Source organism: Crocodylus siamensis, chromosome 5 (assembly GCF_052110815.1).
Source record: "Crocodylus siamensis isolate JL-2025a chromosome 5, ASM5211081v1, whole genome shotgun sequence".
Taxonomy (NCBI): domain Eukaryota; kingdom Metazoa; phylum Chordata; order Crocodylia; family Crocodylidae; genus Crocodylus; species Crocodylus siamensis.
The window spans coordinates 95,098,461-95,115,596 of record NC_143399.1 but is presented as its reverse complement, the minus strand read 5'-3'; the positions used below and the strand labels follow the sequence as shown (position 1 = coordinate 95,115,596).

The 17,136-nt window shown below is 45.2% G+C and overlaps 1 protein-coding gene across 4 annotated transcripts in view; it reads right to left on the bottom strand.

Moving 5' to 3' along the window:
* TRIO (trio Rho guanine nucleotide exchange factor) overlaps positions 1-16,891 on the bottom strand; it is a 394,215-nt gene extending 377,324 nt beyond the window's left edge. The window contains exons 1-2 of one of the 4 annotated variants that reach the window (XM_090049850.1): positions 16,459-16,525; positions 3,069-3,141 (exon numbers count right to left, since the gene is read on the bottom strand). Coding sequence is in view for 1 of the 4 variants with exons in the window: in XM_090049848.1 (XP_089905974.1) it covers positions 16,459-16,825 (367 nt within the window). In the remaining 3 variants the exon portion in view is untranslated. Of the gene's footprint in view, positions 1-3,068; positions 3,142-16,458 lie in introns of all 4 variants that reach the window. The other 3 variants (XR_016442705.1, XM_090049848.1, XM_090049849.1) reach the window with 3 other exon arrangements.
* Positions 16,892-17,136: the final 245 nt, after the last annotated feature.

Genomic DNA, 17,136 nt, shown 5'->3' with positions numbered 1-17,136 from the left:
CTTAAATTGCAGCCTGGGAAGTTTAGGTTGGGTGCTAGGGGATGGTTATACATCAAAACAGGATAACCAGAAAAGTTGTAGAATCCCCATCCTTGAATGTTCTTAAGAACCTATGAGACAAACAGTTGTCTGGGACAGGTTAAACAGGGATGATCCTACACTGAGCAGAGGGGGCATGGACTAGATGACCTCCTGAAGCTCATTCCAGGCCCTGTTTTCTATCATTCTTTCACACAGCACTTCAACCAAGCTGTCACTGATAAAAAACGTTTTATTTTTGTTTTATTAAAGCACCAACTAAAGCATGTAAAGCTTGTTAGGTAAGTTTTTACAGAAACCAATATATGGTATTTCTTCTAAGCCACTGCCAGCCAGACACCTAAAAAGCAGGCCGACAGTAGTCAGTCATCACGCAAACCCTCTATAGAGCTAATTAAATGCTGGGGAGTTTTTATATTAATTGCTGAATGATAATCTGAAATCAAAGCCATACAAGAGATAAATGAGTACAAGCTCTCATCTTGCATTGCAAGGTTTTTACCAAGTCATTTTTCTACTCTACCATTTCGGCATCAGGCTGTTTAAAATGGACAGAGTACCTTTATTTTAAATCTGATTTTAATCAAGAATAGCATTATGTTAGTTTTTTGCTTCCTTTTAAAATGATTTGGCTCAGTCTGAGAAGTCATACTATTAGGAAAAATTGCCCTGACACAATCTTCCAGCATAGACAAGAATTTTCCATGCCAAAAGAGGGCAGAACTTCAGTTTTATGAAGCCCAAAACTGTCTTAATAAAATAGTCTACCAAAGTATGAAGCTATGTTCTCTCTCATTGTTAATCATAAACTACCTAAGCAATTTACCACCCTCTTATTTCTCTACACAGCTTCCAAAGCCAACCCCAAATGTTTATGCTATCTTAGATAAGCTATGTAACATCAGCAGATTCTCCCTATGCCGGACAAAAGGTGTTTATGCCCCAAAGCTTACAAAGTTTAGTTGTCTAATAAGAGATATCACATCAACTCAAAGAACCTTGCCTGCCTATAAGATACAACGAACACTCAGGCTTCAATAATCAAACAGACTTTACATGCAAATTAAAAACTTTTTCTTGTCACTTACTCTTAATGAGACATGAACAAGTCTCAGCTGAATAATTATTTCCCCATAGCTCAAGCAAGGTTTCTTAATATTGGTTCATCACCATTGACACTTTAGCTACATTACAGAAATTTCACTTTTTTTACTAGTGTGATTGTATTGCAGTATTACCCAAGTGCTAACATCACATCCAACACTTGAAACTGCATTATCAACTTGGAATTTATCATTTCAAGTAAAGACCATGCAGTGGGTCCATACTTGAATTAAGTGTTTGACATGAACCGGAGGGGAAAGGTTAGAGAAGGCAGAGTAGTAACAGCAATTTAACTTGTATATTACTCTTATTCACCTGTGTTCATTGTACTTTGTACACTATTACTGTTATAGATCCTTCTCCTCTTTCATTTCTCTAACTGTATCAGTTCCATAATTGTTTCCTTTACACCAGAGTCAAACTTACCTGAGACCCTGGGCCTGATGTGGACTGCAAGGCTCCTCATAGACTGGATCCAACCAAAGACACAGGGGTGCTATGACCACCCAGCAGCAAGGGATCCAGAGGTTGCAAGGGAGATCCAAGAAACAGGGGGGGGAGCAGGGACAAGCCAAAACTCACCACCAAGGGTCATGGCCAGCAGGGCCAAAGTGACCTTAATTCCACAGTAGGCTATGACCCTGCAACTTCTGGTGGCCTGCCAGCAGCCTGGGAGGCTGGAGAGAGTGGCCTGCAGGCCAGATCTGACCCATGGACCATATGTTTGACACCCCTGCTTTACACCATGAAGGGTACAACTTTGACTCCATACTTAAGAACATTAGTCTGAGGGCTTTCTGCTGGCCGAGCTGTGTATTTGACTTGAGATAATGTTGGTATTATTTCCTCCACTCCCCACAAATGTGAAAGTCATTATCTTCTTGTAATGAATAATGGGCCCCAGCACACAGTGGCTCAAAGCACAATGTTGAGATTGGCACTAAACAAACCCCAAAAAAGTCAGTTTTCCCTCTCCATCTCCCTTTAAAACTATTTTGAACTAGTAGCTCAAACAAAAGAAGACAAGCTAAGTTTCTATGTCCAGTAGCCAAAAATGGATTCCTAAATACATAAGTTACCCCAGTTATATTTATCTTCACAGTCTTTAGACCACAGTGAGAAACTGCTTGAAGCCCCCCTTTCCCCCACATTGATAGTATTGCCACTAGCCCAAACTGGTAACTCATGGTTGAAACTAGCTACTGCACAGATTATTACTTCTGGACAAAAACAAAAGTGAAAGTGCAACACACTATTCCTATTTGAAAGCCGTCACAGTGCTTCATAAAAGCTAATGTTCAATTGCGCTGTGACTTCATTCACATGAGGAACCTAGCCCAGAATAAGCCACGTGAAGTGACTCTCCCTACCACGGCCCCAGGAAGGAGGGGGCAAGGGGCAAAACAAAATAAGACATTATCCTGTTGGAGTGGAAACGATGGTCCATCAAGAAGGTTTGGTTCTGCTAAAGAAGTTGATATAAGGGAAGTGGGAGCATAAGGGACCAACTACACACCTCTCATGACACAACACAGGCTGGGAAAACTAGCTTTTCTGGGGAATTATTTTTTCCATTAAGTTGGTGGTTGGGGGTCTTTTTTTAAAACCTCAATGGATAGTCCCTGCAGTGAGGAAAATGGGGCAAGACATGAACTGAAAAACCATGGCAGACCCAAAAAACTGAAGTCAGTAACAAGACACATGGGGAAGTGAAGGGCAAGAGAAGCAACAATCCAAATGGAAGAGAACACATTTTCTCTTCAGTTAGTATTATATGATAGCACCTGAAGAGCAACTTGAACTTTGTTTCATTTTGCTGCTCCTTACTTAATTAACTAGGTGGGTCTCGCAAATAGGGTCTTAGTCCTATATTTATTTCAGGACACAAACATAATTTATCCCTTTTCCAAATTAACTTAACATACCTTAGGGTTGAAGCTTTGAGTCCATATAAGTGCACAGCCACATATCCGGATTGTCATGAGAAATGCCCAATTTCTATACAAGGAGAGAAGAAGGGGCTTTTATGGGAGAGGAGCTATTAAAAATCTTGGCAACAAGGCAGCTCAGTTATGATAATCAATCACCACTAGTAAGTTTACTAAAGACACTGTTAAGTGCAGCACTGCATTAAGGTTTCTAACCATTTAAACATTCCTGGAAGATATTTCCATTACCCTTGAAAGCAGTGAGCACCGAGTGAAAAGCTACTACCTTCAAGTTTCAATAGGTTACTTCAGCCTTCAGGTAGAAGCTTCCCTTTCAGAGAAACATTCACTTTAATGGGTCGCCTAAGCAATGTTCAAGGGAAATTCTACAAGATCCATTGATGCTGCTACTCTTCTGGGATGTGTCTGTGCTTTATAGCAATCACAGAGGCAGAAAAATGCAAGTCTACCAATTCAGGCATCCTTTGTAAAGTGTCAAATGAAGAAAGCATATCCAATTCTATGCCTATACACTGTCAAGTGTACAAAGATAGACCTGACAAAACTTCATGAGCTCTGCCCTTCCTACAACACTCCATAGCTCATTTTTAGCATTGGCAGCTGTCACGGGGCGGGGCCTAGGGGCGGCCATGATCCCTCTAGCGCCCCTACCGTGTCAATTAGGCGATCCACCACCCTCTTATCTTGCCCGCCATGTCTTGTTGTTATATGGTTCTATAAGGGAAGCTGCCTTTGATCCCCTTATACACGGTGTTATGTTGAACTATCCCCTGTTCCATATGAGGTGACTCAGTGCACCCTAGCCTTATGGGCAATGCGTGCCTCCGACCTCCCCTTTAGCACACGCCAAGCCTCACTGGTGTACCGGACGTTCTTATGTCTGTATGCTTGCCCCTTCCTGGGGTCTCTGAATATAAGCACCCCCTCTCTTTGGGGTCCCTCAATATGCGCGCCCAATATACTCGCCCTTCCCGGGCTTCTGTTCACACTCTCGCCCTCTCCGAGGTCTTTCCAATATAAGCACCCCTCTCCCGGGGCCTCTCCAGTATACGCGCCCCTCACGCCATTATTGTATACACGCCCTCTCCGGGCCTGTCAAATGTACACACAGCCCTGTCCAGGCTCTTACTCTCGCGCTCGGCCCTGTCCGGGCTCCTGCCCGCACGCTCAGCCCTGTCCGGCTTCTAACCGCGCGCTCAGCCCTGTCCGGCTTCTATTCTGTACGCACCTTGTCTCCGTCAGGCCCCTATCCGCACGTCTGCCCCTCTCCAGGCTTGTTCTCGTGCGCCTGCCCCTCTCCGGGACTTTTACCGCACACTCGCCCTTCTCCGGGACTTTGCGCTGGTGGGGTGCCAATTGCTCACCCTGGAGCCTCCTATTCTAATCTGCCCTCCTTGGGGCTTCCTCTTCCCATGTGCCTGCCCACTCTGGGGGCCTACGCGGCACATCTCGCGCTCCTCGCCCGCTCTGGGGGCCTACGTGGTGCTTCTTGTGCTCCTTGCCCGCTCTGGGGGCCTGCACCCCACTGGGCAGAATACCGCCCCCCCCACGGGGCCAGAGTTACAACACCCCACAGCATCGTGCCTCTCTCTGGCGCTCACCCGCAATGCCAGCTCCAGCACCAATCGCTGTGCCCTCCCAGGGCACCCCGCCTCCACTGGGGAGCTCCTAATGAGGCCTCCTCCGTCCCCTACAGCCTCTCCCGGTCCTCTGGTCTTATACAAACAGCCCAACCGCAACTCAAAGCTATCAGCCAACCGGCTCTAACTCAAAAATCAGCCTACCGGCTATAACATTCCGTCGAGCCTCCCTGTCAGAGGCCTCTCCATGCCATCTGTCATGGGCGCTCAGGCAGCTCTGCCTTGCTCTGCTCTGCAGCAGGGCTCCTGCCTCTTAGGCTGCCAGAAGGGAACTGCTGCTAGGCTTTGACCTGGGCTGTTTATAAAGGCCTGGCCCTGCCCCCTTCTGGTCATGTGACCAGCCTGGCTGCTCCAGCAACCAACACCTGTGCTATCTCAGGGAGCTTCAGCAGCCTTTATTCTTAATGTCAGTAGCAGGCACCCTAGTGCCCTGCTACAGCCGCAAAACATAGGCATGAAATAGTGTACTACAGTAGGGTCATTCTTGAGAGGTGCTTTTTCTGTTTACTTACCACTTAATTTGTTGGGATTTATTATTATGATTATTATTAACAACTAAGAGTCCAAACCAGCAAATGAGCCTTTAATTTAACAGGAGTACAAGACATTTAGCCCCTTAATTCAGCATTTAAGAAAAGATGTGTTTTGTCATCTGTCGTAATGTGACTATCCTTTCCTAAGGGAGGCTGCATTATCCAAGTATGTTCAGCACTTAAGAGTGTGTACAAAAGCGCTGCATGCATGTTTTATAGTACTGTAATTCAGACCACTTTTTATAGCGCTATAAATTACAGTGCTCTTAAACATGACAAAAGTGCACTGTTTGGGGGGGGGGGGGGGGCGGGGGGGCACTCTGAGCCTCCCTGAACTTTCCAGGCTAGGAGACAGGGAGCACTCTGCAGCCTCATAAGAAATTTGACCAGCATACAGAAGTTATTTAAAGTGCTGTAGGTTGCTAAAGTGTTTTAAAATAAAGCACTTCAAATTTAATACCTCATTTAACAATGGTTAATTTAAAGCGCTTTAGCCATTTTTAAAATGCTATAAAACCATGCACTTCTGTTGTCATGGCAATAAAGCACTTTAAATGGTGAAAAAGAAATGTCTGTACACACCCTAAAACAGGAGATGTAAGCACCATAGATTCAACTCAAACAAGGTCATGCTTTTTGCAGAGTTGGATCCCACCATAGCTTCAGCCCACCTATAGATTCTTCTTGCTAACCTAGTACTACTCCTCCCTACTGAGATTTTTAATATTTCAATTACGCCTTTGCAAATTGCCTTAAATAATAATTATAACATTTTTCAACAGGGTGACTTTAATACCTAGCCTCTCTGTTTGGCTCCTATTACAAATATTGACACTATATGGTAAATAACCATATAGGCACTCAAGTGTCACCTACTTGAAGCTCTCCAAATCAATTCGGAAACGATTCAGAAAGTTTCAGCAATTCAGGTAGTCCTCACCTGCTGCCGCAAGGAGCTGAACCCCTCCATAAGTAGGAGGCTGGGGGGGGGCTGGAGGAGGGGACAAGGGGCCTATGGGGGGAACCCTACCAGGCCCTATCCCCTGCCTGCTACCCAAGCTCCCAATCACATCCTAACCCCTGCCCACTCTCCCACCCTCCCACCCCATGGCTGCCCTGCCCAGCCCCAGCTCCTGACTCTTTAAAAAAAAGCCCCCATTCACCGGCTGCAGCCAGGCAGGGGGACAATCCCCACTGCTCCCCACCGTCCCATGCTACATGGGGGGCTCTACCATCAGCCCCCATCCCCCACCCACTCTCCCAGTCCCCCCCATGGCTACCTTGCCTGGCCCCAGCTCTTTAAAAAAAAAGCAGTGGGGCAGTGGGGAGCAGCAGGGATCACCCCCGGCACCAGCCACTGAGTGTCAGGCTTTTTTTTTTTTTTAAAAAGCCAGGAGCTGGGAATGGGCAGGGGATGGGGCCAATTCAGAGATTTGGCCAATTCAGCTGTGGCCAAATCTCCGAATCAGATTTGACCCAATCAATTCAGGAGAGCGATTCAAATCACCGAATCAAACCACTGTCCCCCAAATCGGCCGAATCCAAAGCAAACGCTAGCCACTTCATACAGGCCTAATACACCCCGTCCAACATATTTATGTTAACAGAGATATTTCACGTAAGGCAGACATAAGAAATATACGCCGACAGAAAACTAAGTAGCAAAATACTCAGCTTAGCTAAAAACAAGGCTTCTGTCTTCATTTTTTCTGAGTTCTATAGGGCTTTACATAGCACTACCACCTCCCAGAAGTAGTGAACAGCTTATTTATTTGTTCACTACTTCCAGGAGGTAGGACAACAACTTAAGGATCTCTAACAAATAACTTTTGCTCCTTATTTCAAGTTCATAACAATAATTTGTTGGCTCTTTTTGTGGCTGCTTTTATATTCTGTAATTCAGTACAGCACACTGAGAAGCTAGTTTCTCCATCTTTTACGGCACCAGAGAATACAGTCCTTTCCACTCCTGGTATAGGTATAAGAGCACTTGAATTACTTTTGGGTGTTAAAACTGCTCCACCCCCACCAGTTGGTGATACATTTCCCACAAAAGCAGAATCCTTCCTAAAGGAAAGTGACTCAGCTTTGCAGATGATGGTGCTTATTACTTTGCTGGAAATTACTTTTGTCTTTTCCTGCCTCATTATAAACACTAAGAAACTAATACCAGTTGTTTCTCTCAAGTCAGCAATGGTCATTTTTAGCTGTCAAAGGCCTGTTACATTACTGTTATGCAAAGTTAATTCATCTATGCAAGACTGTTACTGAGGGCTGTAATATGACATTTTTCCTTCACCTTCATTATTCCCCAATTGCACCTTGTTTCCCCTGGAAAACCTATCAAAAGTAACTCTGATGAAAATTAAAAAAAAAAAGAGCTAAGTCTCATCATGACTTGACATTTAATGAAGCTTCAACCTCTACAGTTTTTCTCCTCATACATATTCCTTAGACTTGAGAACCCATCTCACTCCTGTCATAGGCATCCCAACTTGGAAAGCACACTGGAGTTGCTGGTATGGCAGCTTCCTTTCACAGTAGCAAGTGTTTGATTTCACAAGCCTTTTATATGCTATTTCCCTCTTACCAAGCAACTGTAGAGAAAGTACTCTTTTGTAATTTCTTTTTCACAGGTTCTTATTTCCCAGTTTTGTTCCAAAGTCTCTTGGCAGCCCTTACACTAAACAAAGATCTTATGAATCCATTATAGGCTCTCTGTCACCAAAATAAAGAGACGTGATTATTTTTATTTTGGCTTACCCATCAAATGAAGCAACCCTACTTATCCAACACAGGTGTCTTAAGTCCTTAGAAAAAAAGAAGTGACCTTTCTTACTTACAGTAATCACCTGTTAGAAGTAATCCCTTTGCCTCTGCTTCTAGTAAATATTAACTACATGTCCCTGGCTCCTTCAATTGGTCAACTAGCAATACCTAACTGCAACTGCATACCTCACCTTCCTTTCAGCAAATAGAGAGCTCATTAGCCCTAGGAAGTCCCATATAGTTTTCCTAGGCAAAGTCAATCCACAGTTATTTTCTCTGCAGAAAGTTTTTAATTTTAGCCTTAATTTGCTGTTCCAATATGAATACAATTCCCTTGATATCTGCCACAGCTCAATGTCTAGTGTTGCAGTCTTCCCCTTTTCCCAAGAGAGGCTACTGAGAGCAGTGGCCACCTGTCTACATCAGTTGTTTAATTATTGCTCCTACTGGGGGAATGATAGCAGAGACAGTCTACTACTAAGTGCCTAGGATAATGGGTCCTCAATTCTTGGTTGGTCCTTTATAGCTATTTCAGCTCCCATTTTTGGGGGGTATAGTTAACTTTGTTATTAAATTTCCGTAGCTGCTTAGCTGAAGCCTAGACAACAAACATGCTCCGTGTATCACAACAGTTTGTAATTTCCTCAACTCACTAGAGCATTATTTGCCCTCTAATTAAAGGAAGATTCACAAGCTCAGTCTTCTTACAGAAGAGTTACACTTACACAATTTTCCACTGAGCAAGGAGTACAACTTAACTGCTATCCATATACAAGAGTGTAGTGACATTCTACTGGTCTAATTATATCCACAGCTGCCCATCCCTTCAAATCACAGGTATCAGTCATTTAAGTCTAGCCAAAGGAAGTTTGTCCGTTTCTTAAAAGCCACAACAGGCTTGGTTATGCTTCTGTTGACCACTTTCCCTGTTCAGACAAAGCAGACTTTTTATTCAACAAAGCTTCGTGATTTGTTGCAGTAGTTTAAGATCAGTATTTGAATCCCTCATGGTGTTTAGAGGCCATGTGAAAGTGTGGCCATGAGATAGCCACTATACATATAAATACAGGTCAACCTGTATTTGACCACAACAGGTCAAGTTGTTAATTCAGACAGTAGATGTTACTGACCAGTAACTTCTAGCCTCACATTTATTTTCTAGTCTGACTGTCATGCCAACTAAGCCTCATGACTACAGCTTGCTAGGTAAAAATACCATGTATGCTACTGCATAAATTTAGTCAAGCCTGAAAAGGGTCTCTTAAATAGCTTATATATTAAGCCCTGAAGCATTACAGATCTTGAGACACTTTTTAACTTATTGCTGAACGAGAGAAAAGAGCACCTTGCTCCATCATTGTTGTTTACTTCCCCTTCTCCCCAACCCATCCCTCTTTTCTTCCTGCAATGGTTTCTTATTCCCTTCTAAAGCTTTTTCTCAGCAAGCATATTATTTCTATGTCATTTGCGAAACGCTGTCAGCACCAACCAGACAGACTGACACCCACTGAATTTAAAGCCCTTACATAAGTAGCACCTCTTCCCACAAAGGGACCAAGAGTTATAGTCTATTGTTTTCTGAACTCTTAAACAATCAGATTTGGTTGCTTGCATGATAGTCTCCATAATAAAAATACTTATACATTGATTCTATTTCTTGGCATGTACACAGCCTTCCCATGCATAGTGCTACGTGCACAAAAATAACATCAACCTGTGCATAAACAGTATTTTTGTACTTCAACAATTATGAAGATAATAAATCTGCTAGCACAGGTGCCCAGAAGGGACTAGAGTGCAACCCCAAGTGTCCTGCTGGATCATTTTTCGAGCAGGAAAAGCATCAGAGAGGGATAACTTTGTGATTTTCATGCTTTATTTTCAATTTTATCTGAATCCTTTTTGCACAGAACAGTAGTCTCAACAATTCACCAGCAAGAACAATATGGACCCATTAGCAGCAGGATCTACTTCTCAGTTGAATGCTAAATCAGTGATTCTCAATCAGTGCCCAAGATCCTGCCTTGTCACTGCCCTGCCCCCACTACCTTGCTCCGCTGCAACAAAGAAAGAACTGCCATAAATTAGTTTTTAAAATGGGATGCTGCTCAATTCACAGAAATTATGGAGGAATGCCTTGAGTCTACTGAGGCTCAATCTAAAAAAGATAGAGAACCTCAGTCCTAAATCTATTAATTCAGTACTGCTCTCTCAGAACTCTTACCCTATAAACTGTTTGTATGGATCAATAGCCCATTTTGTTATTTTGCTTCTTTGTTTTACATCATCTTACTACGCTACTAGTTCTCACTTGTCATTGAGCTGTGATGATTAGAAAACACCCACAGCGAATTCATGTTCTTAAGTTACCATCTCCCCTTTGGAGTTTCACCGGTTAGTAGGCATTCTCTTAAATCAAGAAACACTAATTTTGGAACCAAGCTAAAGAAGAAATTATGCAGACAAGCCAAGCAATTATGTGAAGAGTAGGTAAAGGACAGCTATTTGTCAAAACAGTGGAAAATGAATAATAAGTTAGCTTAGTTTGTCTGCTCGAAATAGCAACTAACTGCCTGGTATAGAACAGCATCTCTTGCTACGGTTTTTAAATCAGAACAAACATTCATCAATAGTCAAGAAAATTAACCTTCCAGAGTAATTAAACATACCTGTTGACACAGTTTTAGGTCATTCTTTGTGCCTTTAGCAGGCCTTTGCCATCACCACCTATTCAATTTCATTTGTGAAGGACTAGAGTTCCCCCAAGTGCAATTCCATCTCATACATCTATTAACACTTCAAGCCTAACTGCTTTTCTGTCAGATACCATCACCTATGTTTTAAGTACTGACTCGGGATGGGGAGGGGAGGAAAAGGTGGGGAGCAACATTTTTGATTATTAGTATTTTTGGTGTTACTGAACCTCTGAGTTGATGATCCCTAAAATAGTCATTCAGGTGACTCCCATTTTAAGGTGGGCATCCAGCCTTAATAACTGTTCTATTATAGGAGCCACAGTCAAGGACCAGACTTGCACTCTGCCAAAAAGTCTATGCACGGCACTATATAGTTAGAATTACTGCCCAAAGATCTTACTGTCTTCCTTCCTGCCATGGCTCTGACTTTCAAGAACCTAATCTGCATATCACTAGCTAACAAGTTCCTTAGAAACTAGCCCCCAATTTTCAATCATTCCTCAGGCTACATGAAAAATGTTTGTTGAAATGCTTTATGATTTTACTAGTCATTGGCTTCAATTAGTTTTGATGCCATTTGTGCCCCATTATGCTGTCATCTAAACAGGTATCAAGCATTTCCCCTCTTTCCAATTTATGACAGAGTTTAAGGAGCATAACAATTGGTTTTATGCTCAGGCATTTATGAAGGAACTTGACAGCTTTTTATCTTAATTCTCTGATCAAACTGAAAAGAATAGGCCCCTTTCTCATGTCAGGAAGGAATATTCAATTAACTGCATTTAGTACTATTTCTTTCAGTTCAGCCAGAACAGCCTTATTTTACATATTCTGATGAAGATTTCATGAAGGTTGTGATTGATTTCAGAGGGTTGTGATTGATGGCAGTCAATCATCATGGTGCCCTGTAACCAGTGGGGTCCCTCAAGGCTCTGTCCTGGGACCCATACTGTTCAACATCTTCATTAACGATGTGGACACTGGAGTTAGGAGTGGACTGGCCAAGTTCGCCGATGACACCAAACTTTGGGGCAAAGCATCCACGCCAGAAGATAGGCAGGTGATCCAGGCTGACCTGGACAAGCTCAGCAAATGGGCAGACGAGAACCTCATGGTGTTTAACACCGAAAAATGCAAAGTTCTCCACCCTGGGAGGAAACACCTGCAGCACCCTTATAGGCTCGGCAGTGCTACGTTGGTTAGCACTACAGAAGAAAAAGACTTGGGGGTCATCATTGACCACAAGATGAACATGAGCCTCCAATGCGATGCTGCGGCTAGTAAAGCGACCAAAATGCTGGCGTGCATCCATAGATGCTTCTCGAGCAAATCCCGGGACGTCATTCTCCCCTTGTACTCAGCCTTGGTGAGGCCGCAGCTGGAGTACTGCGTCCAGTTTTGGGCTCCACAATTCAAAAAGGATGTGGAGAAGCTTGAGAGAGTCCAGAGGAGAGCCACGCGCATGATCAGAGGTCAGGAAAACAGATCTTACGATGACAGGCTGAGAGCCACGGGACTCTTTAGCCTGGAAAAGCGCAGGCTCAGGGGTGATCTGATGGCCACCTATAAGTTTATCAGGGGTGACCACCAGGATCTGGGGGAACATCTGTTCACCAGAGCGCCCAAGGGATGACGAGGTCAAACGGTCACAAACTCCTGCAAGACCGTTTCAGGCTGGACATAAGGAAGAATTTCTTTACTGTCCGAGCCCCCAAGGTCTGGAACAGTCTGCCACTGGAGGTGGTTCAAGCACCTACACTGAACACCTTCAAGAGTAAATTGGATGCTTATCTTGCTGGGATCCTATGACCCCAGCTGACTTCCTGCCCTTTGGGCAGGGGGCTGGACTCGATGATCTCCCGAGGTCCCTTCCAGCCCTAATGTCTATGAAATCTATGAAATCTATGAAACTGTAGCTCAAGTTCCTTAGATGGTGACAAATTGTAGCTAGCTTCATTTTTACTTGCACCCTGTGAACATGATGCGCCCCACACAACCTCTTAAATGCAAGAACTAGGCTCTTATTTTTCTCCCCACTCAGAAAAGCCAGATATTTCTCCCCAGGCTCAGGACAGCAGTATGTCCTCCTAATAATTCCTGCAAAACTAAGAATCTATTTACGGGCACAGTGGTCGCATGCCCCAGAACAGCCACATACACGCCGCCCCCTTACAGACCTTACTCATAAATGGGCCAGGGAAGATGTTCCAGACAATCTACAGTGGCTGCCCTCAAGTATACTAGAGAGATACCGCTCTGCAGCTCCTCTCAAGATATCTCAGACCATCTTCACTGGAACACTCCTGGGTTTCAGAGCAGGTGAAGAGGTTGGGACAGAACTTTACACCACTCCTGTGTTTTTATGCCCAGCTGGCGAAGTCTCATGAGTGGGCTACTATCGCTCAAGCACAGGGCCAGATTATCACATAGGCAAACCAGGCACACATGCCTAGGGCCCTAAGTGAAGAAAGGGCCCAGTTGTGCTTATTTTGCATATTAAGTGTAAAAAAGTAATATAAAAATTTCATCTTCAGCTGGGGGCCCACAAGTTGTTTAACTAGGGCCCACTAAAGGGTTAATCCAGCCCTGCTCATCCATTCTCTCTTCTAGGACCAACCATTCTATTTTTAGCAGAAGTAAACTAATCAAATCAGGAATATTTCAATATTTTTGTTATCTACAGTAAGACAGTCAGAAAAGGTCACCTTTTCAATGTAGCTGAAGCAAAGAAAGAAGCTTAGAAGGAGCAGGGAACAAGTACAATACATCCTCAGGATTATATCATATAATTCAACCACTGCCCCATTCAATGGCTAGATCATTATAGGAAAAAAATACTTCAGCAATAAACCATATGTATCAACACTTCCCCACCAAATAAAGAATTTTTAACAGCAAATAACTAGTCTTATATAAAAATGCTTCTTCTCATTCATTTTTAGTACTTACTTGCATTCTGTAAGGTATGCATAGTTTAAAATAGCATTTTTTATGTTAAATTTAATTCCATTAGTAACATATTAATGGTGCTAGCCTGTATTCTCTGGGCCTAACTACCTACCATGAATATCATTTCCTAGTGTCATTCCCAGCCTAACTCTATAGTCAAGAAAAGTGCTTGCTACTTTACAACTGCTTATCAATTTCAAGTACTGCATTTTGGTTCAGTAACAACTAACTTCAAGTCTACTTTTCCACAGTCACCAAGGTTAGACATCTAAGAGGTGCTCTGACATTCACATATAATTTAATAACACCAACTACTCAACTAAGGGTGCACACAGACAGCACTCTTGTGTCACCATGAACATTTTAATGTCACAAGTTGCCAGCCAACAGATACTCTTGCCCTTCGTTCCACTCCAACTGCCCACAAACTAGGCCAAAGACCAAACCTAAGTCACAGGACCAAACCTATTCACAGTTTTTTAATGCCTTACTGGGGAGGACATATATCCTGACCAGGGGCCACATAATAAGCTAGCACAACAACCAGAGCCACTGTCCCATTGGGTCAGGTTCACGAAGCCTGGGAGCAACACGGAGCACATTTTAATCCGACTGGAATTGGATTGATATTGGTTTTCTAAATGAAGACTGATGATTCTCTTGTTCTATGTACCACTTCCACAACAGATAACCTCTATATTTGCCTTTTTCAGATACAACGGCTAGCAAATGTCTCAGGCACATTAAATACTTTTTTGATAACATCCTGAGCCTATACCCACACCATCAAGAATGGAATCTGAACCATTATGTACGTTACCACATGAGCCAAGTAGGTTGTCAGATTACATTAAACTGCTACTCATTTTTGACATTCACTAATGAACATTCTCCGCTTTAGTTTTCTTTCATTTATCTATTTTTAGGCAAGGGTTTTTTGTTTTGTTCTGTTTCTTTTTTTTAAAGAACTGGACTGGAGAAAAGCTGTTAACCCTCTGCTGCAGAAGAGATTAGGGTGCTTGAAAACCATTAGCAGTTTCTTTTAGGCAACTCTACCTTCTTCCTATTGTGTCCTAAAGAATCTTAATGGGAAAGGACTTCTGCATTTACTCCATGTGTTTACCTATTTGTTACTATAGCAGCTGCAGTGTTGCTGGTTCTCATTCAACCAGAACAGGAAAAGGAAGTGGTTATCTTGCACTTCATAAATCTATGTTCACTTTTATACCTACGCTTGAAGGGTATCCTTTAAATTTTATTTTCAATGACCAGCCATGTCACCATACATATTGACATGATTAAGGAAGATCATCACAATCATTTGAACTGTAGGCATTAATGGGGCAGTACTGACATGTTTTCAAGGGCACATCTTTACCAGAACAGGGCCATAACAGAGCATGGATATTCAGTTTTGAGGGCTTCCTTCTGATTTCAGCAGAGAGACAGAAAAACCCAGTAAAAACAGTATATATTGCCTTGTGTCCCAGCACAGGGATGTCATCTACTGAAGTTATTCCCCCGACCACAAGTACACCGCATTCCAGTCCTCCTTCAAACAGGCTCAATTTTGGTTTTCAGCATTCAAGAACATAAGCATTGCCTTTACTGGGTCAGATCAGAGGTCCATCTAGCCAGGTATCCCATGTCATACAGTGGAAGTAAGAGCAGATGCTGAAAGGGAGAGTAACCTGAGTATGGCCAGGGTCCTGCCCTCCAACCCCTGTTCCTCTCTCACTTGCAGCCTCTAGGAAGTTCTGATTCAGAGGCTGTGCCCTGAACTCCTGTGACATCTGGCATGACTTGATTTCAGAGTACTGCAGTTCTTAACAAGAGTTTCACAGTCACCTCTGGATACTAACTCACCAGGACTTCAGCAGCCAAGTCCTATGACCCAGCCTTTTAGTCACTTTGACTATAGAGTTCAAGAGCTAAAGCAAGTCAAGTCATTTTGGTTTCTTACATCTGTCACAGGCTATTCCTGACAAGGGTCAAAATTACCTTCTGCCCTGCCGCAGAAACCCAGTTGAAGGTGCCTGTGGGACACCATGCACAAACCAGACCTTTGCCTGCACCTGCAAAACCTTTGGTTAAATCTGCTTCAATGGGGTCTCTCGCCGCCATTTGGGAGAGCTGCAGCACTGGTCACCCAAACTCACCCACCAAGCCCATCCAGGATTCATTCTGTTCTTCCACACCACAAAGTCAAAGGGAACCAGACAGGTCTGTCCTTCAACCGTGCCAGTGCTGAGGGGGAGATGAGCAGGCCCCTGCCAGCACAGGAGGGAATCAACCCTCATCCCCTAAGCATCTGGGGGCACGAAGCTCCAAAGCCCCTTCCTTTACACACCTCACCCACCACCCCAGGCTCTCTCCAGCCGTGAGTCTGCATTTTCCCAACCCTGAGAAGGGGAAGCAGGTGGCTGGGAAAGAAAGGAGGCGGCAGCGGCCTCCATTTTGATCCCAACCGCCTGTCAACAACCTCCTCCCCCTAAGCCGAGCCCGGTCCGGCCCAGCTCAGCAACAAGGACCCAGTCCCCGGGGAGGCAGCTATACATGCAGGCCAGCGCCAGGCTCAGCCTCCGCCGCCACCCTCGGCCCGAGAAAACCCCGGACACCCCGGGGCTGCGGCTGCACACCCACAAAGGCTGACGCTGACAGACACACACCCGGCTCCCTGCACCTGCCGCCTCCAGCCCAGCGCCCTTCGGGGCCGTCCCGGGCTAGCCGCCCCCCCGCCTCACAAAGGAGCTGCACGTACCCCCGGCCCCGCACTCACCGGCTCGGAAAAACGCCGCGATGTCTGCAGAGTCCTTGGCCGCCTCCTCGGCCCCTTCCCCGGCGCTGCTGCCGCTGCTGGTGGTGGAGGCGGTGGTGGCCGAGCTGCTCATGGCTGCTGCGCGCGGCGGCGGCTCCTCCGGGCGAGATCCCACAGCCCGTCCCCACCGCCCCGCTACTGCCGGGCGGGGAAGGCGTGTCCCGCCCGCGCCTCCTTTCTCGCGGGCACCCCTGGGCCTGGGATGCAACGCGGCGGCGGCGGGGCGCGGGCGGCGGCTCCCTCCCCAGGGCGGGATCAGTGCATGCGGGCGGCCCCGGCGCTGAGACAATCGCAGGCGGAGTGGGAGGAAGCGGGAGGGCGGATGCATGGAGGGGAATTGCAATCAGTGCAGCAGGAAGCGGGAGGGAGGGGGTTGGGGGGTGGGCTGCAGCCTGGCGGAGCTGCAGCTGCACTAGCAGCGAGCCTCCATCTTGCTTTCCAGCGGGGTAGACGGGAGGAAGAGCCGCCTTCTCCCCGCGCAATGGGGCCGGGTTTCGGGAACCTCTGGCCGTGCTCGGGAAAGGGAGGCCTCGGCGGGCTTGGATCGGAGCTACTCGGCCCTGGGGGAAAGAAGCTGCCGCGGGGCCGGCTCGGGAAGGAGGGGAGGGACTAGACCTGCTCCCCTCGCCCTCTCCCTTT